Source organism: Tursiops truncatus, chromosome 4 (assembly GCF_011762595.2).
Source record: "Tursiops truncatus isolate mTurTru1 chromosome 4, mTurTru1.mat.Y, whole genome shotgun sequence".
NCBI classification, from domain to species: domain Eukaryota; kingdom Metazoa; phylum Chordata; class Mammalia; order Artiodactyla; family Delphinidae; genus Tursiops; species Tursiops truncatus.
In genome coordinates, this window is record NC_047037.1 from 60,516,824 (window position 1) to 60,542,561 (window position 25,738).

The following is a 25,738-nucleotide window of genomic DNA, read 5'->3' on the forward strand; positions in this document are numbered from 1 at the left end:
GTATTATTGCTTCACAGTGAAGAACGAATGTCATCATGTCTGGAATCAAGCGAACAGTCAAAGAAACTGACCCTGATTATGAAGATGTATCTGTGGCCCTTCCAAATAAGCGGCATAAAGCAATTGAGAATTCAGGTAGAAATTCACTTGCCTTAGGAAATTATTTCTTTGTTGACATATGCCTCCCTATAAGATTTATAGGAACTAAAATGAAATGCATGTCCACTATTGTGTATATTTTGAAGAGGTTTGTGAGAGGGATTAGCTAAGTGCTCTGTTTAATAGTAATATACCATGTGTGGCATAAAAGGCTGGAACATAATCAGGTAGACTGTGAAAGCGTCAGTAATGAGACAGGCTCTAAGTTTTAGCTATCATTGTGTGTTAGGTGTAATCATAAAGTCTTAGCAATGTGTGTACTACAATGTGGTATATGTGAGATGATTATAGGTGGTACATGAATTAAGGTTTTTTATTTTAATCGTTAATGTTAATGTCTATAGAAAAGAATGGTCTTATCAGACTTGCAGTTTCATGGCTACTGCTTAGGATAAGGCTAACTTTTTTTTTTTTTATTTTAATTCTATTGGAGTATAGTTGATTTACAATGTTGTTTTAGTTTCAGGTGTACAGCAAAGTGATTCAGTTATACACATACATATATTCATTCTTTTTTAGATTCTTTTCTCATATAGGTTATCACAGAATGTCGAGTAGAGTTCCCTGTGCTATACATATATGTCCTTGTTGGTTATCTATCTTATGTATAGTAGTGTGTGTATCTTCATCCCAAGTGTGTGTATCTTCATCCCAAGCTCCTTATTTATCCCTCCCCCCAAGGGCTAACACTTTTTAAAAATACTATTTAATGGCGTTAATTAGATGTTTCACATGGTTCTCAGATGTGGTAGGTAACTTGAAGGTGGTATATGAATGATGGAAATTTGGGAAACACCGATCTCTGCACTTAGCTGGTGGTGGCTTAGTTAAGGCTCAGAGGCATTAAATTACTTGCCCAAGATCATTTAATTAGTTGAAGACCAGATCATCTGTAGTTACCCAGAATGTTTTAAGCTGTCTCAAAAAAAGTGGCTATATTTGAGTTTCTAAATCAAAATACTGCTAAAATTCATTACTGTTTATTTAAAAAATAAATCTATGTAAGTTATTACAGCTAGATGAAGAAGGTCTCAAAGTCATAGATAAGGTGCTGCAGCTCCACAGAGATCAGGCCTCCAAGGTTAAGTGGTGAAGGAAATTCCTGTCTGTGTCAGTGCAGTCAAGTCATATGTACCCCACAAAAGTCTCTGTGTACCGGAAGTGATTAAATCCAGTTCCAAACAATATAAACATTTCACTGCAACTTTTCTCTCCATTCAGTTGTAATTTTATTTACAAGGATACGTCATTTGCTTTCAATAACAAGCCAGATAAATATGAAAGTATCATGAAACTTAAATTCATTATTCAAATGCATCACATGGCATATCTTTTTTGTAATAAAAATAAGAAAAGGGAAAACTTATTGTTTTAGGAAGCATCGTAATTTCAATTTAAATCTAATGTAAGTTCACAAATACGTAGCCTAAGCAGGGACAGTTGTTTGTTACTAAGTGCCAATTTGCTGTTCTTCTTCTTGGTGTCCATTCTCAACCTAATTCCTAATAAAGATTTTATTTTTATTCTTCAGAATTTTTCTCAAAGTAGGTTTGGTAGGATGCTTCCCTTTTTTTTTAAATGTAAATTTATTTGTCCATCCACCTCACTGCAAATAACTCAGTTTGTTTCTTTCTATGACTGAGTAATATTCCATTGTATATATGTGCCACATCTTCTTTATCCATTCATCTGTCGATGGACACTTAGGTTGCTTCCATGTCCTGACTGTTGTAAATAGAGCTGCAGTGAACATTGTGGTACATGTCTCTTTTTGAATTATGGTTTTCTCAGAGTATATATCCAGTATTGGTATTGCTGGGTCATATGGTAGTTCTCTTTTTAGGTTTTTAAGGAACCACTATACTGTTCTCCATAGTGGCTGTATTAATTACATTCCCACCAACAGTGTAAGAGGGTTCCCTTTTCTCCACACCCTCTCCAGCATTTATTGTTTGTAGATTTTTTGATGATGGCCATTCTGGTGGTGTGAGGTGATACCTCATTGTGGTTTTGATTTGCATTTCTCTAATGATTAGTGACGTTGAGCATCGTTTCATGTGTTTGTTGGCAACCTGTATATCTTCTTTGGAGAAATGTCTGTTTAGGTCTTCTGCCCATTCTTGGACTGGGTTGTTTGTTTTTTTGATATTGAGCTGCATGAGCTGCTTGTAAATTTTGGAGATTAACCCTTTGTAAATTGCTTCATTTGCAAATATTTTCTCCCATTCTGAGGGTTGTCTTTTTGTCTTGTTTATGTTTTCCTTTGCTGTGCAAAAGCTTTTAAGTTTCATTAGGTCCCATTTGTTTATTTTTGTTTTTATTTCCATTCCTCTAGGAGGTGGGTCAAAAAGGATGTTGCTGCGATTTATGTCATAGAGTGTTCTGCCTATGTTTTCCTCTAAGAGTTTTATAGTGTCTGGCCTCACATTTAGGTCTTTAATCCATTTTGAGTTTATTTTTGTGTATGGTGTTAGGGAGTGTTCTGATTTTATTCTTTTACGTGTAGCTGTCCAGTTTTCCCAGCACCATTTATTGAAGAGGCTGTTTTTTCTCCATTGTATATTCTTGCCTCCATTATCAAAAATAAGGTGACCATATGTCAGCACTAGTTTTAAATTGGCAGTCTAGTGGCATATTTTACGGGGAGAAAATGACATGGGTGATTAAGGGTCCAAATTTTGTCTGCAATTTTTTTTACACCCCAAAGCATGGGTGGTGATTTTTTCATATTACAAACACAGGATCATTATGCAAAATCCCAGGTTTTTCAAGCAGTCATTCGACTCTTCTTTTTTTTTTTTTCTTCTCTTCTTTTTTTATTCTCTTGTAATCAAACTACATTTCATATCTGATGTTTTTAACTCTTTGAATTGCATATTACTTTGAGTAGTCATCTGAATTGAATTGCCTTCAGAGACATTTTCTGTCCTTTTGAATTCTTTCTTTGCTGGTTCCTTCAGGTAGTTGTAATCAGAAACTGCTGAATTGCATGCTAGATCCTAACTTCCTGCCTTCTTATGAACTGCTCTTGTGTCACAGACTACCTCTTCCTCTAGCTAATTCTTTACTTTCTTTTTCCTTGGGGTTATGGTTTTTCAGAAGTCACCACGTATTTCTCTTGGAATCTTCATGGATTTCTTTTTCTTTTTTGGTAATTTTATTTTGATGTGATTTCAAACAGAAAAATTGCAAGGAGAATTTGTATGTCTTTTGTCCAGATTAATTCACCGATTGTTTACATTTTGCCTCATTTGGTTTATCATTCTTTTCCCCCATCCCCAATCCATACACACACATACTACACAAATGCATGTATGCATGCAGGTATATATGCACATCATTTTTTCAGAATCATCAGAAGATACATTAGACACTTGTAAACACATGTGTATTTCCTAAGGACAAATTTCTTATGTAACCACAGTACAATTATCAGAAGCAGGAAATTTTAACATGTTACATTACATTATCTAATCTGCTGTCCATATTCAAGTTTTACCAGTTGTCCCAGTATTTTATAACTATTCCCCCTCTCCAGGATCACACAATGCATTTAGTTGTTATATCTCTTTAGTCTCTTTTAATGTCCTTAACTTTTCTTTGTCTTTCTTGATTTTAGTATTTGAATGTATAGGCCAGTTATTTTGTACAGTGTCCTTCAATTTAGGTTTGTCTGATGTTCGCTGTGATTAGATTCAGCATTTTTAGCAGGAATGCCACAGAGTGGTGGAGTCTTATCAGTACATCATATCAGAAAACATGCGAGGTCAGTTTGCTTGAATATTTGGTGATGTTAACTTTTCATTATTGATTAAGGTGATGACCATTAGGTTTCTCCACTTCAGAGTTACTGTTCCTGGGTTTCTTTTGTTGCTTGCTGACTTGAATCAAGGCGGCAACTGATTAATTAGACGTTGGATTATTGTATGTTCTTTGTGCAGCTCGAGATGCTGCTGTGCAGAAGATTGAGACTATTATCAAGGAACAATTTGCACTTGAAATGAAGAATAAGGAACATGAAATTGAGGTCATTGACCAGGTATAATGATGTTAAATTAAAAATAAAGGAACAGAACTATTGAAAAAAACTATGTATGATGCATTTTTTAAAATCTGTTGAGATGGAGTTATGGTATATTTTTCCCCTTTGCTGTTCTTTTAAAAGTAGCTTTCTCGTTTTTGGAAAAAAAGACCTGTGCCTTTTTTTTTTCTTTAAATGACATTGCAGAAAAAGATAAAGAAAAAAATCACTTGAAATTCCATCCCAAAAGATAATTCCTCTTTGCTTTTGTGCTCAATATCTTTGTGGACATTTCTCAATGAATATGCATATATACATACAAATACATATTAATATGTCTATATACTCTTGCAAACATCGTATTTTGTCATTTTTAAAAATATTTTGCCAATCTGATAGGTGGAAAATGGTCATTTCTATTTGTCTTTCTTTGATTATTAGACAAGTTGAACCTTTGGGTTCATTTACATTTCTTATAAATTGTATATCTCTTCTGTCATTTCCATTTTTTTAAGTAATTAAGTAATATTTATTTTAGCGACTAATTGAGGCAAGAAGGATGATGGATAAACTTCGTGCCTGCATTGTTGCAAACTACTATGCTTCTGCAGGACTTCTGAAAGTTTCTGAGGTAAGTTTTCCTCATATGCAGTCATTTCTGGCCACCCATATTGTTGTGTGAAGAGAAATTAAATTAGTCTTGATGTGAAATCCCTGCCTTCAAAACATTTCTTATATTGACCTTTCGAATTCAAGAATCCTAGCCTGCCTTCCTGGGAATATACATAAATTTATCATTGTGTTCAACCATATCCTTTAATTATACCCCTCTACATTGTCATTAATCGTTAAGTAACATTTTTTTCTTTTTACTTAATTGTTCTGTAACTAATTGTTATCACTGTTGCTAGGCTTTGCAGATACAAAGATGAGTGTGACCCTGTTCTAACTTGCCTTATTCCTCTTCATTTGATTATGGATGGCTTTGGAATAAATTATAGATCGATTGATTTTTCTCTGACCTTTTACTGCTAATGAATGGCAATTGTTAGTTTCAGTAGATTTATTCTATTCAAGAAGCCCTGATATTTCCCCCTACTTTTTGTGAAAATTTTCAAATATATAGAGAAGGTGAAATAAGCACTTGTTTATGCATCACTTTGCTTCAACAGTTTTAACATTTTCCATGTTTGCTTTATCTATCTTATTTTTGTCTAAAACATTAAAAAGTTAAGTTCCAAGCATCGTGACGCTTCATCCCTAAATACTTAATCCTAAACGTTCGTCTTCTGTGTAGTCACAATACCTAAGAGAATGTGTTCCTAATATTATTTGATAACTAGTCCATATTCAGATTTTCCCAGTTGTCCCCAAAATATCTTTAAAGTTGGGGGTTTTTTTTGTTTTTTTTTGGACAGGATCCAATCAGGGTTCATGGGTTACATTTGGCTGTTTTGTTTCTCTTGTCTCATTTTATCTAGAACAGTTCTCCCACCTTTTTTTCCCCTGTGATATTGACTTATTTGAAGAGACCAGGCCATTTATGTTGTAGAATGTCCCACATTTTGGACTTTTTTCCCCTTGGGTTGTTCCTTCATTCCTTCTATTTTTCTGTAAAATAAGAGTCAAGTCTAAAGATTTGATTAGATTAAGGTTGAGTCTTTTTGGAGATAGTACTTCATAGGTAATGCTGTATACTTCATATTGTATCACATTAGGAGACATAGTATCAGGTTGTGCTACTGTTAGTGATACTAAGTTTAGTCATGGTTAATGTGATTACCACTAGATTGCTCCAGTTATAAAGGATGGGGATAGGATTGAACTGATACAGAAGTATTTCTTCTTGTTTGACGTTTTGATAATTTCTGCGTAAGTTTCATTTTTTCTTAAGTTTTTTCCAGTTAGAATTAGATAATTCTCCTCTTGGACAGTACTGGCTCAATGAGAATAGTGGAAGGGCTGCAGGGAGCATAGTAGCATGCTGCTTTGCATCATTCCCTGTGGTTTTTACAGATAAGAGGTACCTGCCATGTATAGGCTTTTGTGTTATCCTGTGGCGCTTTAAGGTGTTAGGTATTGGTGATACTCCTGATGTTATCTTTGAGAAATCTGAAGCATTATTTGAGTTTGATCTTAGATGGTAGATAGTTGTTTCTTCTACTGCAGGAGTTTCCATATTACATTTTAGAGTCTGAATTACTTTGCTCGAGCTACCATAACAAATTACCACAAGCTTGGTGGCTTAAAACAACAGGAATTTGGGACTTCTTGGTGGCGCAGTGGATAAGACTCTGCGCTCCCAATGCAGGGGGCCCAGGTTCGATCCCTGGTCAGGGAACTATATCCCACATGCATGATGCAACTAAGAGTTTGCGCATGCCACAACTAAGGAGCCCATGAGCCACAACTAAGGAGCCCATGAGCCACAACTAAGGAGCCCATGTTCTGCAACTAAGGAGCTGTAGAGCCTCAACTAAGGAGCCCACCTGCCGCAACTAAGACCCTGCGCAACCAAATAAATTTTAAAAATAAATAAAGGAACCAGACTTTAAAAACAAAACAAAACAAAACAGGAATTTATTATTTCATGATTCTAGAGGCTAGCAGTCCAAAACCAAGTATGTTGGTGGCTAGGCCATGCTCCCTCTGAAGACTCTAGGGAAGAATTCTTCCTTGTCTTCTCCTAGCTTCTGGTGGTTGCTAGCAGTACTTGGCATTCCTTGGCTTGTAGCTGTATCGCTCCAATTTCTGCCTTTAACTTCACATGGACTTTTCCCTTTGTGTGTCTTCTCTGTTTCTTTCTGTATGCAACTTTACCTCTTTTAAGAATACTAGTCATTGAAGTAAGGCCTACCCAAATCCAGTATGACATCATCTTAACTTGATTACATCTGAAAAGACTGTATTTTCAAGTAGCCACATTCATAGGTCTAGGTGGACATGAATTTTTGGGAGACAGTGTTAACCCAGGGCAGATTCTAAAGTCATCTGTCATATGGCTGATATTAGACTCAACAAGATGGACATTGTGAGCTAGCAGCTGCCTGACATAGGACTGTAGCTACTCTGAAGAGCTGGTTATTCATTTAATGTTTTGATGCCTTTTTTTTTAAACCATTAGCAGTACTGAACTGTGCTATTTGATAGTCTAGAAATGTACTGATTTTTATCTTGTATATTCTGATTGGGATTTATTTAAGGATATTTAGGTATATTTTTATCTTTTAGGATCTGCCAATTATTTTTAGTTTGCTCTAACAAAATACATTTATAGCTCTAAAATAAACCTTTATTATTGAAATACAACAGCTCTGTTGCTTTGACTCTGAAACACTAGTCTCTGGCTCCCTTTTACTTGCGAAAACAATTATTTTTAATTTCAATTAAGCAATTTCTAAAGCTGGGCTTCCTAGGAAGTAACTACATTATAACAACACACTATTTTATATGCAAGTAACAAAACACAGAAAAATACCCTAGGCAGGCTTCAGTACTGGACTGAGGGCAAACTATATATCATTATTAATCATTTTAAACCATTCTATGCTACATTTTATTCCTACGTGGGAGCTATTTTACATACACATTTTAAAAAATCTTTATATTTCTTACAGGAATGTTTTATTTAGAGCAGTTGATGTATTTGTATCAAGCAATGTGAGGTTTATTTTTTTTAAGTCAAATCTGACTTTCCATGTGTTACTATATATATATATATTTTTTTTTTAATTTTTAAATTTATTTATTTTTGGCTGTGTTGGGTCTTCGTTGCTCCCACAGGCTTTCTCTAGTTGCAGCGAGTGGAGGCTACTCTTCGTTGTGGTGCGTGGGCTTCTTATCTCAGTGGCTTCTCTTGTTGCGGAGCATGGGCTCTAGGCATGTGGGCTTCAGTAGTTGTGGCACATGGGCTCAGTAGTTGTGGCTCACGGGCTCTAGAGCGCAGGCTCAGTAGTTGTGGCGCATGGGCTTAGTTGCTCCGTGGCATGTGGGATCTTCCTGGACCAGGGCTTGAACCCATGTCCCCTGCATTGGCAGGCGGATTCTTAACTACTGTGCCACCAGGGAAGTCCCTATATATTTATCTTTACTTTTCATTTACCTTCTGAGGACTTGCATCTTTAGCTTTTAGTGTTAGGACCTTTGCATAATTATTTATCATTCTCTAGTTTTTGTTTTGTTGATTTGGGCCACATTAAGGAGTTTGGACTTCATTTTATGGGAGTGGGGTGATTTTGAAGGATTTTAAGCATGACTGGAAATAGATAAGGGTTTTTGGGAAGATCAAACTTTTGCCTACTTTTGGTGGATATGATTAAAAGTTTGTTTTGCTTACCCTTATTTTTGCAGGGATCAAAGACATGTGATACAATGGTTTTTAATCATCCTGCTGTCAAGAAATTTTTGGAATCACCATCTAGGTCATCATCTCCTGCCAATCAGAGATCAGAAACACCATCAGCCAATCATTCAGAAAGTGATTCTTTATCTCAACACAATGACTTCTTATCTGACAAAGACACTAACAGCAATGTGGACATAGAGGAAAGACTCTCAAGCAACACAGAGCAGAGACCAAGCCGAAATACTGGAAGGGTATAGTTGGATGGATGGGAGGGAGCCAAAAGAGAAGGGAACCAGTATTTATTAAGAATGCACATATTATTTCATTTAACCTTCATAGGAACCATAGGATATAAGTTAATTATAGCCCTTTTAGAGATGGAGAAACTGAGTCTCTATGAGGTTTAAGTTATATTTGTTCACAGGTATCAGAACTGAGAATTAAACTTTTGTCTTTTTATATTTGTCCACAGTATCAGAAGTGAGAATCAAACCTGTGTCTTTGATTTTACAGTTCAAGGCTCCTGTGTACCACACAACTCCTAGATGCCATTCATGTAGATATGAAAGAAACTTAGAGGAGTTGGCAGTACTGTGTCCACTCTGTCATGTTTATTCTCTCAAGAGCAGTGGCTCTTCTTCAGTTTCCTCTTTGAAATTTTATGTTCTAAGATGCTTTAATAACGGGAGGAAATTTGAAAAACAATAAGTAGAATTGAAGACTGTTTATCGCTCTTTGATCCTGTCAGTTTGTAATCTGAATTCCCATCTCAAGCTGCTCTGATCTTCTTGGTGTAATACTTGGCTATAGAATCCTTACTGGATAAGACCAGTGGTTTTTCTCAGCCAGATGTTCTGTGATAGAGGAAATTCCCAGGCTGCTTTCCACATACTCAGACATCAAGGATTTGATTATTTTGATAAAATTAAAAATGTTTCTGATTATAAATTCATATATGTTCATTTTTGAAAATTAAACTACAGAAAAATAAGAGAGAGTAGAAAAGTCATTCATAATGCCACCACCCAAAATCAGAACTCTTAGTGTTTGGATTTAGTTGTCTCCTTCTCATGTACTTTCTGGGGAAATACTGCATATGTTTTTCTTTTTTTAATTAAAATGAATTTAGGTCACACTAGTCATAGGATTTAGAAACCTACTATCTTTTATGTAATATGCATGCTCATGTTTATGTAACAGATATTTAGTGTTTACTGTGTACCAAGCATTTTTCTAAAAACTGTACAGAACCATCATCTGAGATAGATACTATTATCATCCTTATATTATAGATGAGGAAATAGAGACAGAAAAGTTAAGTAATTACCCAAGCTGACACATCTAGTAAATGTAAGGGCCAAGGCTTAAACACTGGCTGTCTATCTCCATAGTCAAACTTTAAATTGATCATTATGTTTATGTTACGTCTTATTGAAAAATTTGTAATAGTACAGAAGATTGAAAAGAAAGTAAATTCCGTTGACCCCTTCCCCCATTTCCATATCCCAGAGGTAACTGTTGTAGTAGTTTCTTGTGTATCCTTCCACATCCTATTTGCATATACAAAGCAGCTGTTTATGACTATTAAAAACACACACACATATGTGGAATTACAGTGTACAAACTTTTTCTATAAACTAATGCAAAAATTATAGTAAAATTATTCTTTCATGCTCTGAGAGCAGCCACAAAGCCAGAGAATTTTGTAATTAAAAAAAAAATTGAGTTAGTCCATCCATACCTTTTATGATTTTGTGGTTTCTGCCTATTGAAAATTGTCTAAATTGAAAATGAAACTTGATTATGATTTTTTCTAGGACACTTCTGGTATTACTGGCTCCCATAAAACAGAGCAGCGGAATACTGATCTTACAGGAGATGAGACTTCACGACTTTTTGTAAAGAAAACAATAGTAGTGGGCAATGTGTCCAAGTGAGTATTCAGTTGAATTGTCTCATTTTCAGTCATCCATTTTTGGTAATACTCTGGCATACTCTTATTATCACAGTATTACAGTAAGTATAGACCTCAAGGATTCTTTTTCCCAAACTCTTAGTTGTTTTAAAAGTGAATGAAAGTCCAGAGACTTGAGACTGCTCCAGTGTGTCTGCTAATCTTTGATGTAGGATAAAATTGTGCTTGGTAAAAATTTTGTAGATGTGAACTTTTATGCAAATGGTGTGTTTTATTAAGCATGTAACTGTGGATAACTTTGGAGGAACTTTTGACTTCTTCTGACCTAATTCTATCCTTAGGGGCCTTACCTATTCCTAAAAATGTTTATTTGGTTGCCCAAATTGAAATGTTTTAAATATATAACAAAAGGTTGTAGTGCAGGTCTTGAAGACAGAATTCCTTCAAGCTAAAGGGCTATCTCTTTAACAGTATGATTTCATGCTGTCTTGTGGTAACATCATCATTTTTGCCGAGTATCTAGGAATGGATAAAGACATCATAAATCTTCAAACAGCATAAGAATGTTATTTCTTCACAAAGCCTTATTTGCCCTTCTCCTCACTAGGCATATTTATTTCCTCTATGCTCTCTTGTCATTTTTATCATATTATATAGTTATTTCCTATTTTCATATATTTTTTCAAATCAGGCTGAATCTCTTTTGGGTAGGCAGTATATCTTGTTTGTTTTTGTATCTTGCAGTAGTTGGTGTTCAGTAAATATTTGACTGATGAATGAATCAGTATATTTATGAAAATTGTAATTAGATTCAATTACTGAAAATAAAGGATTCAGAATTACAGTAAATATCTGGGGAGGGGGAATCAGATCTCAGGGAAGTCTTCCAAGTCCCAGTTGATGGACCACTGCTAACAAATAAGAAGTACATTAAAAATCTCAGGATAATAAAAACAAAGATTCTCAATGGTCTGTGTCGTAGTATTTAAACAGAAGCATGAAATATGACTAAGGCAATTAGGTTTCTGTTTCATGGATTATTTTATTTTATTTTATTTTATTTTTATTTTTATTTGTTTTGCGGTACGTGGGCCTCTCACTGTTGTGGCCTCTCCCGTTGCGGAGCACAGGCTCCGAACGCACAGGCTCAGCAGCCATGGCTCACGGGCCCAGCCGCTCCGTGGCATGTGGGATCTTCCCGGACTGGGGAACCCGTGTCCCCTGCATCGGCAGGTGGACTCTCAACCACTGCACCACCAGGGAAGCCCCTCATGGATTATTTTAGAATTAGCATGCATTCAGCTAAGGGGACTAATATGAAGTGTTGAGGTCTCAACTATAGTACAAGACAGGTCAGCCCAGAAAAGGCCAAAACTAGAAATTCATGAAGACTCACCAGGCCACCAGAAGATTGGGGAGAAACAGTTACTGACATTTTCAAACAATTATGTCTGATTTGTAGGTTTTGGGGTTTAAGACCAGCTAGAACTTAAAATACTGGTTAACCATGGATTTTAAGTAGAGAGGAATGATTGGCATGAGAATTATAAAGTCCTTGTTTGTTCTGGAAGAGGATAAAAATATAGATTTACTTTGGACTTTGTTAAGAATGCTCATTAGCATATCTAAGATAACAGTGAAAAGAACAGACATAGAGATTTAAACTTTAAAGGTAGTAAGGGGTTGGACTTCCCTGGTGGTTCAGTGGTTAAGAATCTGCCTGCTGATGCAGGGGACATGGGTTCGTGCCCCGGTCCGGGAGGATCCAACATGCCATAGAGCAGCTGGGCCCGTGAGCCATGGCCGCTGAGCCTGCGTGTCCAGAGCCTGTGCTCCGCAATGGGAGAGGCCACAACAGTGAGAGGCCCGCGTAATGCAAAAAAAAAAAAAAAAAAAAAAAAAGAATTCCCCTGCCAAATCAGGGGACAGGGGTTCGAGCCCTGGTCCGGGAAGATCCCACATACTGTGTGCCACAACTACAGAGCCTGTGCTCTAGAGTCCGTGAGCCGCCCACAAGCCACAGCTACTGAAGCCTGCGTGCCTAGAGTGCATGCTCCGCAACAGGAGAAGCCACCACAATGAGAAGCCTGCGCACCGCAACGAAGAGTAGCTCCTGCTTGCTGCAGCTAGAGAAAGCCCGCGTGCAGCAATGAAGACCCAACGTAGCCAAAAAGAAAAATGTAGTAAGGTGTGAGGAGAATTGAATGAAGAAAAGGGGAAAACCCCCCTGATTCCCAAGGAAGGCAAGCAGGAGCAGGAGAAGGGATGTGGAAAAGAAGAAAAAAAGAAAAGGACAAATAGTATAAAATAATTTAGTAGCAGTAAATCTAAATGTATCAACAATCATAAAAAATGCATATGGATTTAATTATCTAATGAAAAGAAATAGTTATACTGAGACGAAATAACATCTTTATGCTAATGCATTTGAAAATTTAGATGAAATAGAGAATTCCTAGAAAAACACAACTTAAAATGACTCAAAAAAGGAAAAACCTTGAATAGTTTTAGAACTACTAAGTAAGTTTAATTATTGATTTTTAAAACGTTTTCTTCATAAAACCAAATTAAACCATGAGGCTTAGATTGCTTTAAAGGCTGAGTGAACAGCTAATTCCAATTGTGTAGAAAATCTTATGGGGAAAAAGAGAACATTTGTCAGTTTACATTATGAAGATAGCATAAGTTTGTTAACAGAGCCAAACAGGGAGTTCATAAGAAAAGGAAAATTATAGGACATTGACACTCATAAATATAGAGGTGAAAGGGCTGAACAAAATCATTAGCAAACTGAAGTCAGTAACTATAGAAATGATAGTACTTCATGACCAGGAAATGCAAGTTTGGATTAACATTAGAAATTAATAAATATGATAAAGGACATAAAACATGACCACCTCAAAAGATGCAGAAGCATTTGACAAAATTCAAGTCTGTTTGTGGTGAATCCTCATGGCAGACTTGGAATTCAGTTAATCAGATAAAGATTATCTCAAAACACCTTCAACAAATATACTCAATGGTAAACAATTAAACACCTTCCCCTTTAGGTTCAGAACAAAACAAGAGATGCTCAGTATTACTACTCCTATTCACCAGAGCACTTGGAGATACTAATAGAGTCATAATGCATTAGTAAATATGAGGATTAGAAAAGAAGAAACAAAGTGTCATTATTAATAGATGATATAATTGTCTACACAGAAAAATCTAAAACAATTTTTGATAGTTTTAGAGTTACTAAGAGAGCTTGGCAAGACTATTGAATTACAGTATCAATACACAGAAGTTGATTGTGTTTCTGTATGACAGACTTAGAAAACAGTTCTAAAAAGATGCATTTACGGATTTCCCTGGTGGCGCAGTGGTTGAGAGTCCGCCTGCTGATGCAGAGGACACGGGTTCGTGCCCTGGTCCAGGAAGATCCCACATGCCGCGGAGTGGTTGGGCCCGTAAGCTATGGCCGCTGATCCTGCGCATCCGGAGCCTGTGCTCCGCAACGGGAGAAAAGATACATTTACTATAGCAATAAAAAATACAACATAATAAATCAAACAAAAGATATGCTAGCCTTTCATGAAATTGAATAAAATTTTATTAAAACGCATGAAAGAACTAAGTAATTAGGAACTTCTCTGGTGGTCCAGTTGTTAAGACTCCATGTTCTCAATGCAGGGGGCACAGGTTCAATTCCTGGTCAGGGAACTAGGGTCCCACATGCCACAGGGTGTGATCAATAAATAAATAGATAGATCACTATACCATGTTCAGGACAGGAAGGCTCAATATTGTAAAAGATACCACTTCCCCCTAAGTTGATATGTAAATATTCTGATTAAAATCCCAGTAGCGTTCAGGAAATTCACAGGCTGGCTTTTATTTGTGAACAACCAAAGGGTCAAGGTGGGACATGAATACTCCTAAAGAAAAACTAGGTTAGGCAACTTGGCCCACTGCATTGCTAAGGATAACCATAGACATAGATGAAAGTATAGAAGTCCATGACCATATTTTACAACAAAATGTAATAAGGGGGCCTTGTGAAATAAAGACAGCTTCAAAAGGGAGGGCTAAGGATTCTAGTTTTACCATGGTCAGGACTTCAGGGAATGGCTTGTTTTGGCTTTTAAAAGGCAAGAGACCAGTTGCATCCTTCTTGGCAGCAATGGGTAGGAAACAGAAGAGTTCAAAGTTCTAGCACTTTGAAACCTGAATGAAATCAACCCAAAGGCTGGAGGTTTCCTAACCCAGGAATAAAGTATGCCAGTTTATTTCTACCTAATGTACCCACTTAGCAGGAAAAGCAAGATTGATTTTTTTTAATTGCATGGTGATAATCAGAAAACAAAACAAACTTTAACGGAATGCCCCTTAGGCCAAAAAAAAAGTTTAAAAGAAAAGGGTTAACTGCAAAGATTCACTTTGGTTAGCGGATATAGCTGTTAAATATTGAATGAATTTCAGGGGTTTTTTAAATTGAAAAGTTTCTCCCACCCTTATCCCCTGTCAACCATTTTTCCACTCTGCTTCTATGAGTTCGACTTTTTTTTAGATTCCACATCAAAGTGATACCAAGCAGTATTTGTCTTTGTCTGACTTATGTCACTTAGCATAATGCCTTCAAACTCCATCCATTTTGTCACAAATGGCAGGATTTACCTTTTATCTCAGAACTGAATATTCCCGTGTGTGTGTGTGTGTGTGTGTGTGTGTGTGTGTGTGTAGTGTGTGTAGTGTGTATGGTGTGTGTATGTGGTCATATCTTTATCCATCCCTTTTAAAACATTTTTTTAAACTGAAGTATAATTGACCTAACAACATTATATTAGTTTTAGGTATGCAACATAGTGATTTGATATTTTTATACATTGCAAAATGATCACCACGATAAGTCTAGTTACCATCTGTCACCATAGCTATACATTATCTGTATATTACATGACTTATTTATTTTATAACTGGAAGTTTATGTCTCTTTATCTCCCTCATCTATTTCCTTCATCCACCAACCCCCTCCCTCTGGCAAACAGCAGTTTATTCTCTGTATCTATCAATCTGTTTCTGTTTTGTTATGTTAGTTTTGTTTAGATTCCACATAAAAGTGAAATCATAGTGGGTTTTTTTTTTTTTTTTATTTACTTATTTTTGGCTGTGTTGGGTCTTCGTTTCTGTGCATGGGCTTTCTCTAGTTACGGCGAGAGGGGGCCACTCTTCATCGCGGTGCGCGGGCCTCTCACTGTCGCGGCCTCTCTTGTTGCGGAGCACAAGCTCCAGATGCGCAGGCTCAGTGGTTGTGGCTCACAGGCCTAGTTGCTCCGCGGCATGTGGGATCTTTCCAGACCAGGGCTCAAACCCGTGTCTGCTGCATTGGCAGGCAGATTCTCAACCACTGCGCCGCCAGGGAAGCCCATAGTGTTTGTTTTTCTCTGACTTATTTCACTTAGCAAAATACCCTCTAGGTCCATCCATATTCTCACAAATGGTGAGATTTCATTCTTTTTTATGGCTGAATAATATTCTATTGTATATATATATACCACATCTTGATTCCATTCATCTGTTGATGTATGCTTAGGTTGCTTTCATATCTTGGCTATTGTAAATAATGCTGCAGTGAACATAAGGGTATATTTATCTTTTTGAATTAGTGTTTTGAATATGGTTGGAATTTCCAGAAGTGGAACTGCTGGATCATGATAGCCATTCTGACAGTTGTGAGGTGATATCTTATTGTGGTTTTGATTTGAATTTCCCTGATGATTAGTGATGTTGAGCATCATTTCATGTGTCTGTTGACCATCTCTATGTCTTCTTTGGAAAAATGTCTATTCAGGTCCTCTGCCCATTTTTTTTTTTTTTTTTTTTTTTGCGGTACGCGGGCCTTTCACTGTTGTGGCCTCTCCCGTTGCAGAGCACAGGCTCCAGACACACAGGCTCAGCGGCCATGGCTCATGGGCCTAGCCGCTCTGCGGCATGTGGGATCTTCCTGGACCAGGGCACGAACCTGTATCCCCTGCATTGGCAGGCGGACTCTCAACCACTGTGCCACCAGGGAAGCCCTCTCTGCCCATTTTTTAATCGGGTTGTTTGTTTTTTTGATGTTGAGTTCTGTGAGTTCTTGGTATATTTTGGATATTAACCCCTTATCACAGATATGTCATTTGCAAATATCTTCTCCCATTTATTAGGCTGCTTATTTGTTTTGTTCATAGTTCCCATCAATGTGTAAAAGCTTTTTAGTTTAATGTGGTCCCATTTGTTTATTTTGGCTTTTATTGCTCTTGCCTGAGAAGACATATTCAAAAAGATATTGCTAAGACTAATATCAAAGAGCATACTGCCTATGTTTTCTTCTAGGATTTTTATGGTTTCAGGTCTTACATTTAAGTCTTTAATCCATTTTGAGTTTATTTTTGTACATGGTTTGAGAAAGTAGTCCAGTTTGATTCTTTTGCATGTTACTGTCTGGTTTTCCCAACACCATTTATTGAAGATGCTATTTTTTACCCATTGTATATTCTTGCCTCCTTTGTTGTAGGTTAATGGACCAATAAGTGTGGGTTTGTTTCTGGGCTCTCTGTTCTGTTCCGTTACTCTATGTGTCTATTTTTATGTCAGTACCATACTGTTTTGATAACTGTAGCTTTATAGTGTATATCCATTCATCTCTTGACAGACACTTGTTTCCTTGTCTTAGCTATTGTAAATAATGCTGCAGTGAACATGGGAGTACAGATATCTCTTTGATATCCTTTTTTATTGTCTTTGCCTATATACACAGAAATGGGGTAGTTTTTAATTTTTTGTGGACCCTCCATACTGTTTTCCATAGTGGCTGCATTTACATTCCCACCAACAGTGTATAAGGGTTCCCTTTTCTCCATATTCTCACCAACACTTGTTATCTCTTATATTTTTGATGATAGCCATTCTAACAGATGTGAGATGATAACTCATTGTGGTTTTGATTTGCATTTGCCTGATGATTAGTGATGTTGATCACCTTTTCATGTACCTTTTGACCATTTGTACGTCTTCCTTGGAAAAATATTTACTTCCTCTGCCTATTTCCAAGTCAGGTTTTTGTTTTGTTTTTTTGCTATTATGTGAGTTCCTCATATGTTTTGAATATTAACCCTTTATCAGGTTTATGATTTGCAAATATTTTTTCCCATTCCATACGTTGCCTTTTCATTTTGTTGGTGGTTTCCTATCCTGTGCAAAAGCTTTTTAGTTTGTTGTAGTTCCACTTGTTTATTCTTGCTTTTGTTGCCTCTGTTTTTGGTGTCAAATCTAAAAAATCATTGCCCAGACCAATATCAAAAAGCTAACCCCCGTATACTTTCTTTTAGGAGTTTTATGGTTTCAGGTCTTAAATTTAACTTGTTAATCCGTTTTGAGTTTATTTTTGTGTGTGGTGTGGATAGAGGTTCAGTTTCATTCTTTTGCACATGGCTTTACAGTTTTCCCAATACCATTTATTGAAGAAACTATCCTTCCCCCATTGTATATCTTATCTCCTTTGTCGGAAACTAATTGACCAGTAAGTGTGGGTTTATTTCTGGCCTCTCTATTCTGTTTCATTGATTTATGTGTTTTTATGCCAAAACAACACTTTTGATTACTGCAGCTTTGTAATATACTTTGAAATCAGGAAGTGTGATGATGCCTGCAGCTTTGTTCTTCTTTCTCAAGACTGCTCTGGGTATTCAGAATCTTCTCTGGTTCCATACAGATTTTAGGATTGTTTTTCTATTTCTGTGAAAAATGCCATTGGAATTTTATAGGGATTGTATTGAATCTAAATTGCTTTGGATAGTATGAACATCTTAACTATTAATTCTTCCAATACATGAGCACAGAATATATATTTATTTGTGCCTTGTTCAGTTTCTTTCATCATTGTCTTATAGTTTTCAGTGTACAGGTCTTTTACCTCTTTGGTTAAATTTATTGCTAAGTTTGTTGTTGTATTTGATGCTCTTGTAAATGAAATTATTGTCTTAATTTCTCTTTCTGATAGTTTGTTGTTAGTGTATAGAAACACAACTGATTTTTTATGTTGATTTTATATCCTGTAACTTTACTGAATTCATTTATTAGTTTTAACAGTTTTGTGGTGGAATCTTTAGGTTTTTCTATATGATATTATGTTGTGTCCAAATAGAGACCATTTTACTTCTTCCTTTCCAGTTTGCTTGCCTTTTATTTCTTTTTCTTGTCTAATTGCTCTGGCTGGGACTTACAGTACTGTGTAGAAAGACGTGGCAAGAGTGGACATCCTTGTCTTGTTCCTGATCTTAGAGGAAAAGCTTCCAGCGTTCACCATTGAATACGATGTTAGCTGTAGGCTTGTCATATGTGACCTTTATTATGCTGAGTTATGCTTCCTCTATACCCAGTTTGTTGAGAGTTTTTATCATGAATGGGTATTGAATTTTGTCAAATGCTTTTTCTGCATCTATTGAGATGATCATATGATTTTTAGCCTTCATTTTATTAATGTGGTGTGTTGCATTGGTTGATTTGTGGATGTCAAACCATCATTGCATGCCTGGAATAAATCCCACTTGATCATGTTGTTGATACTTTTAACACATTATTGACCAGGGGATTTTTGCAGAAACTAACACCTGTGGCTGATGGTTTGTTATGTAAGTGAATATTGAAACACCTGCGTTTGAGTAAATATCAGCAACGTTTTTTGCACTTAATGTATTTATTTGAAACTTTGTACATGTCTTACTAAAGCATTCTGATATTTCGTTAGAGTGTGATAGGCAGTATAGCAGGCACCTCTGTGCAGGGGAACAGAACATCTATTACAAATATACCATGTTTCAATGCACTTTCCCCTGGAATAGCAGACTCTACACTTTCTGGTGGCATTTGTTTTTGGTCCTGTGGGTATTATTTCCTCTAGAATATATTCTTTTATTTTACCTGATAGTTGACAAGGTGGATCTTGGCGGCGCACTGTTCTAGAAACGCCACAAGAAGGACCAGGTGTGGGACTACCGCTGTGTTACCAGAATGATCAATTCCCCATTCTCTAGCTACTGCTAACAAAAATTGCTTGTAAGTCACTTTATTCTGTGCATTAAGGCTGCAATAAAATTTAAACACATTGAATAAAACTGCAATTACTCAAATGTAAACCTACTTTCTTATACCATTTTCGAGTTCTCCGGAGGATATTGAAGTTTGCCAGATATTGATTGGATCGATCAACTCCCTTCATGTATTTATTATACTCTAATATACAGGTGGGCTTAGTTATCTGATGGCCAGTCCTCCATCTTCTTTTCCTGTAGTTGCTGTGGAGGTGTCATGAATAGTTGTCACCATGAGGACTAGCCTCTTGTCTTTCCATAGAAGAAGAGTCACTTCTCTTTTCCATAAGAATGTCATTTCTCCCCTCTGTAGATTTTTAGATTTCTCCTTTAATTGGTTTGGTAGACCACAATTCTCTCTTATAGTCCCACAAACTCTGGTTTTATTTTTCAACAATATTTCAGATGTGGGCACACTGTTGTAATAATTGTCTTGGTAAATATGGTGCCATGAACCGAGATAAGGTTGTAGGACCAATAATATTGTTTCTTGCAGTTTCTTTCCTTCACCCGTGTAAATCTCAAAGTTGCCTATATATCCGGTTTCACTTTCACTTACCATCCTGACCAAAATTCCATATTTTGTAAGTTTTCTGGGATTATAGGTTTTGTTTTCTTTTTTTTTTGGATTATAGGTTTTGAATCTGAGTTGTCCCCTCCACTTTATCATTGCCTCCTCAAGTGATAGCTCTTGTTTGGGTATATAGATCGATTGAAATTTTGGTAGAAAATAATCCAAAAGAGGTTTTTGAAATTCTGTCTGTAGCAAGTGGAGTTTCTGAGTTATCGGTAAAGTGAATAAATACCATTATTTGTTCAAACCTTCTCATCATAATCTTTGGAAAGATTGGTGTTTCAGGATCAGTCAACCAGTATTCTTTCCAGTGTGACTTTCTTAATTGTCCCATCAAAATTATTTTTATTTTATTTTATTTTATTTTTGTGGTATGCGAACCTCTCACTGTTGGGGCCTCTCCCGTTGCGGAGCACAGGCTACGAACACACAGGCTTAGCGGCCGTGACTCACAGGCCCAGCCGCTCCGTGGCATGTGGGATCTTCCTGGACCGGGGCGTGAACCCGTGTCCCCTGCATTGGCAGGTGGACTCTCAACCACTGTGCCACCAGGGAAACCCCCATCAAAATTATTAATCCAAGAAACTTCTTCATGTCACTATTGGTTACATCAGTCCATTTTAAAGCCTTATCATACTTTTTATTTATTTATTTTGTGTACGTGGGCCCCTCACTGTTGTGGCCTCTCCTGTTGTGGAGCACAGGCTCCGGATGCGCAGGCTCAGCGGCCATGGCTCACGGGCCCAACTGCTCCACGGCATGTGGGATCCTCCCGGACCGGGGCACGAACCCACGTCCCCTGCATCGGCAGGTGGACTCTCAACCACTGCGCCACCAGGGAAGCCCCTTATCATACTCCGACCAACTTGAAAAAGTCGTTACCAAAAATTAGTTCTGTTATTTCAATAACACTTTGCGGGTTATTACATTCAGTAGTTACACCTGATACACCTGTAAAGTCTTCTAATTTTCGTGAAGTGTTGTCTTCAATCCACTCTTCCGTAGAAGCAAAGGAGCATTCTCCAGCACCGTGAGTTTCATTTTCACTTTCCGTATCAGAATCAATCACTAAGGTTTTTTGTCTTTTTGTTGGTCTAATAATTCACATCGTCTGAATCAGAACTATATTCTGAAGAACTGTCATCTTCTGAGGCACTAGTGTATATGTTGCTGGGACAGTCAGAGAAAGTATCTGTATAAAATTCACCGAAAAATTCTTCTTCACTCAAAATTTGTGATGCGTCATTTTTGAAAATTTTATGGTAATAAACTTGCATTTATACACAAGATTGGGACAAAAACCTAACAGAGCAAAATGTGAATGATAATGACAGTCATAAGTTGTATAATGAACCCTTGATCAATTTTAAGCTGTAACAGCTTCACACTGTGATGTTAATTGTATCACACTCTGTTGATACGTTTCCAGTCAATAACGCTCGGGTAACAAAAGACGCATTATTACCTCTCAGGTCAGTAATGTGTCAATGTACTGTTGAATTCTGTTTACTAATGTTTTGTTGAAGAATTTTGCATCTACTTTTATCAGGGATACTGGCTTGTAATTTCCATATAGTATCCTTATTTGGCTTTGATATCAGGGTAATTTTGGCTTTGTTAAATGAGTTTGTTGGGCTTCCCTGGTGGTGCAGCAGTTGAGAGTCCGCCTGCCGATGCAGGGGACACAGGTTCGTGCCCCGGTCTGGGAAGATCCCACATGCTGCGGAGCGGCTAGGCCTGTGAGCCATGGCCACTGAGCCTGCGCGTCCGGAGCCTGTGCTCCGCAACGGGAGAGGCCCCAACAGTGAGAGGCCCGCCTACCACAAAAAAAAAAAAAAAAAAAAAGTTTGTTGAGTGTTCCCTCCCCTTCTGTTTTTTGGAAGAGATTGAGGATTGGTACCAATTCTTTAAATGTTTGGTAGAATTCACCCTTTAAAGCCATCTGGTCCTGGAATGTACTTTTTTGGGAGGTTTTTACGAATTCAGTCTCCTTATTAGTAATTGTTCTGTTCAGATTTTCTATTTCTTCACTATTCAGTCTGGGTGAGCTGTGTATTTTTAGGATTTATTCACTACTTCTAAGTTGTCTGGTTCGTTGGTGTTTAATTGTTCTCTGTCTCTTATGATCCTTTGTATTTGTGTAGTATGAATTGTAACATCTCCACTTTCATTTATAATTTTATTTATTTATTACCCCCCCCCCTTTTCTTGGTAAGTCTGGGTAAAGGTTTTTGTCTATTTTGTTGTTTATCTTTTAAAAAAACCAGCTCTTAGTTTCTTTGATCTTTTCTACTGTGTTTTTGGTCTCAATTTATTTCCACTCTGATCTTGGTTATTTCCTTCCTTCTACTAACTTTGGGCTTAGTCTGTTTTTTTCTTTCTAGTTCCTTACAGTGTAAAGTTAGATTGTGTATATGAAGTCTTTCTTTTTTCTTAATGTAGGCATTTATCACTGTAAACTTCTTTCTTAGAACTGTTTTTGCTGCATCACTTAGGTTTTGGTGTGCTTTATTTCCATTTTCAGTTGTCTCAAGATGTTTTTTGATTTCTCTTTTGATTTTTTTTTCACCTATTTGTTGGTAAGTAACATGTTGCTTAATCTTCACATATATGTAAATTTTCCTATTTTCGTCTTGTAATTGATTTTTAATCTTGTTTTAAGTAGTAGGTAATTGGTTTGTTAGGAAAAAAGAATTCGAGTAGTTTTTTTTTTTTTCTCTACTCTAGGTACATACCTCCTGATAAGAGAGAAGAAAACGACCAGTCAACCCACAAGTGGATGGTATATGTCCGAGGGTCTCGTAGAGAACCCAGCATTAATCATTTTGTCAAGAAAGTTTGGTTCTTTCTTCATCCCAGCTATAAACCAAATGACCTTGTGGAAGTTAGGTGAGCACACTTGAGTTATTAAACCTGAGAAGTACAGATTTACTGAAGTGAAAGGAAAGTGATTTAACTTGAGAACACTCCCTTGAAATTCCTGTGTCATTAATAATTTACTCAGCTTCGGCTTTTAGTCACAGTATAGTTTTAGCTGTGGTTCCCTCTTGCAGATTTCTGTCTCACTGAACAGGTACCATCCCCTTCTGTCAGGTTGTTACCGTATGAATTATATTAGCTGATTCTCCTCTCCTCTGGAAATAGCTTAACTTGTTTATATAGATACAACGTTACTGTTTTTTATGATTATCAGAATATAGTAGAATTAAATAAAGTTTCTGAAATTACAGAAATATTTAATGTTGAAAGTTCTCCATGATCTCACCTTCTCAGAAGTAACCCTTAATGATATTTTTCCTGTATATATAAACCTAGTATAGTTGTTGAGGTTCTTTGTTGTCATTATTTCACAGAGATGGAATGATAATATATATATTGTTCTGAAATTTGTTTCATTTAGGTGTATTCTTTACATCTTTATGTGATGTTACATATCACATATATATTCATTATATGACTGTATTGTGGAAGTGGTTGTGGGTCTTTATCAGTGAAATCTCCTGTATCCTCAGCTTTCTTCAGAACATTCCCTCCACTCCTGACTCTTAAGTAAAACATGGCTATCTCCTGAGAACACCACTTCTCCCAAGAAAACTTTCAAGTGGCAGCTGTTTTTTTCTCTCACACAGCATGTACCATTGGGTCTAAAAATGGGGTGCATGTCTTTCTTGCTCATATTTGTGGCTTCTAGACCACCTTTTCCCTTTTTCTCTCTAAAAACCTCAACTCCTTAGAAGCTTCGTAAGATCTGCTGCTCTTCCTTGTCGCAGGCATCTACTGATTTCCCAGTCAATCCTCTCTTTCAGAAACAGTTTTAGCACCTGGTGTACTGATTTTCTGTCTAGCGGTGCTCTTTTTTTTTAAAAAATATTTATTTTTGGCTGCGTTGGGTCTTCGTTGCTGCACACGGGCTTTCTCTAGTTGCGGTGAGTGGGGCTACTCTTCATTGCGGTGCGCAGGCTTCTCATTGCGGTGGCTTCTCTTGTTGTGGAGCACAGGCTCTAGACGCATGGGCTTCAGTAGTTGTGGCATGTGGTCTTCAGTAGTTGTGGCTCGCGGGCTGTAGCGCGCAGGCTCAGTAGTTGTGGCGCACGGGCTTAGCTGCTCCGCAGCATGTGGGATCTTCCCGGACCAGGGCTTGATCCCGTGTCCCCTGCGTTGACAGACGAATTCTTAAGCACTGCGCCACCAGGGAAGTCCCTCTAGCAGTACTCTTGCCCTCATTCTTAAGAGCTTTGACATGCTGATAGACAATTCATCCAAAACCCTGGTCTCCCAGTTCATTGATAACCTCACTTTAATAATAAGGTTATGGTAGTGATATACCATAGAATCTAAGCTGAGTAAGGAGAGAAGGAGATTACATAAGAGCAGTGATGGGTAGTGCAAACTGGTGTGGGCAAGAAATGGAAATCTCTGGGGGGGGTCAAAGGAATGGAGTCAGAAGATAGGAGTTGTTGGTCAGAAAGTCAACTACCTGGAAATGAGATTTTTTTGTAGCTAATACAGAACATTTATCTTCTTCATATGGCTAGTTATGCGTTTATCAGTTACCAGCTGATCTGTCCTTTAATACACACTAAATTCTGGCATAAACATGGATCTGATGCTAGATTCCATTAGTGATTTTGATTCCTGTACTAGTATTTTACTATTTTTTTTAAGTTAATTAATTTATTTATTTTGGGCTGTGTTGGGTCTTTGTTGCCATGTGCGGGCTTTCTCTAGTTGTGGTGAGCTGGGACCACTCTTCATTGTGGTACGGTGTGTGGGCTTCTCATTGCGGTGGCTTCTCTTGTCGCGGAGCACGGGCTCTAGGCGTGGGGGCTCAGTAGTTGTGGCTCGTGGGCTCTAGAGCGCAGGCTAGTAGTTGTGACGCATGGGCTTAGTTGCTCTGCGGCATGTGGGATCTTCCCGGACCAGGGCTGAAACCTGTGTCCCCTGCATTGGCAGGCGGTTCTTAACCACTGCGCCACCAGGGATGTCCCTATACTATTTTAATTGTTTTGCTGTATAGTATACTCTGATGTCCGGTAGAGTATGTTCCCCTGATTATTATTATTCTACAGTTTTTGTCTTGGTCATTCTTGAGTATATATGTTGTTCCAGATTAGTTTAGAATCTCTGTCAAGTTATGGATTGAAATTGCATTGAATTAATGATTAATTTTCACACTTTTTATGATATTGAATCTTTTTGTCTTGTCTATCCTGGAGAATCAATCAGTGTAAACAAGATTTTTTCCTTTTAATGTTTATAAAACTTCCTGTATTTTCTTGACATATTTCACTGGATAGAACCTCAGAAAAGTGTTGATAGTCTGTTTTTTTCTAATGGTAGAGTTTGATAGAGGAGCAATTACATTCTTAGGCTCTCAAACATTAGTATTGAGAAGGCCTTGTCTGTGATTTTGTTTCAGTCTATACCTGATTCATGAACTGTTTCAGAAATACCCGATACAGCTCATCTAGCCTCACCTGGAATTCCACTGGTGACCTAGACTTGTTTTCTTTGCTAGGAATACCATCTTCCTATTGTTTGTCTTCTTCACTTACACACACATGCACATATGCATATGTACATGCACACACTGTCTTTCTTAAGGTCTGCT

General features: G+C 37.2%; 1 protein-coding gene across 9 annotated transcripts in view; it reads left to right on the forward strand.

Annotated features, from left to right (window-relative positions):
- Positions 1–25,738, forward strand: part of YEATS2 (YEATS domain containing 2) — a 109,128-nt gene that overhangs the window by 26,424 nt on the left and 56,966 nt on the right. For 6 of the 9 annotated variants that reach the window (XM_033855542.2, XM_019946103.3, XM_033855536.2 and 3 more), the window contains 6 exons: positions 18–135; positions 4,101–4,198; positions 4,719–4,811; positions 8,531–8,776; positions 10,343–10,458; positions 22,855–23,016. In XM_033855542.2, the coding sequence (XP_033711433.1) occupies positions 36–135; positions 4,101–4,198; positions 4,719–4,811; positions 8,531–8,776; positions 10,343–10,458; positions 22,855–23,016 (815 nt within the window). In that variant the 5' untranslated portion in view covers positions 18–35. The remainder of the gene's footprint in view (positions 1–17; positions 136–4,100; positions 4,199–4,718; positions 4,812–8,530; positions 8,777–10,342; positions 10,459–22,854; positions 23,017–25,738) is intronic. The other 3 variants (XM_033855537.2, XM_033855538.2, XM_033855541.2) reach the window with 2 other exon arrangements.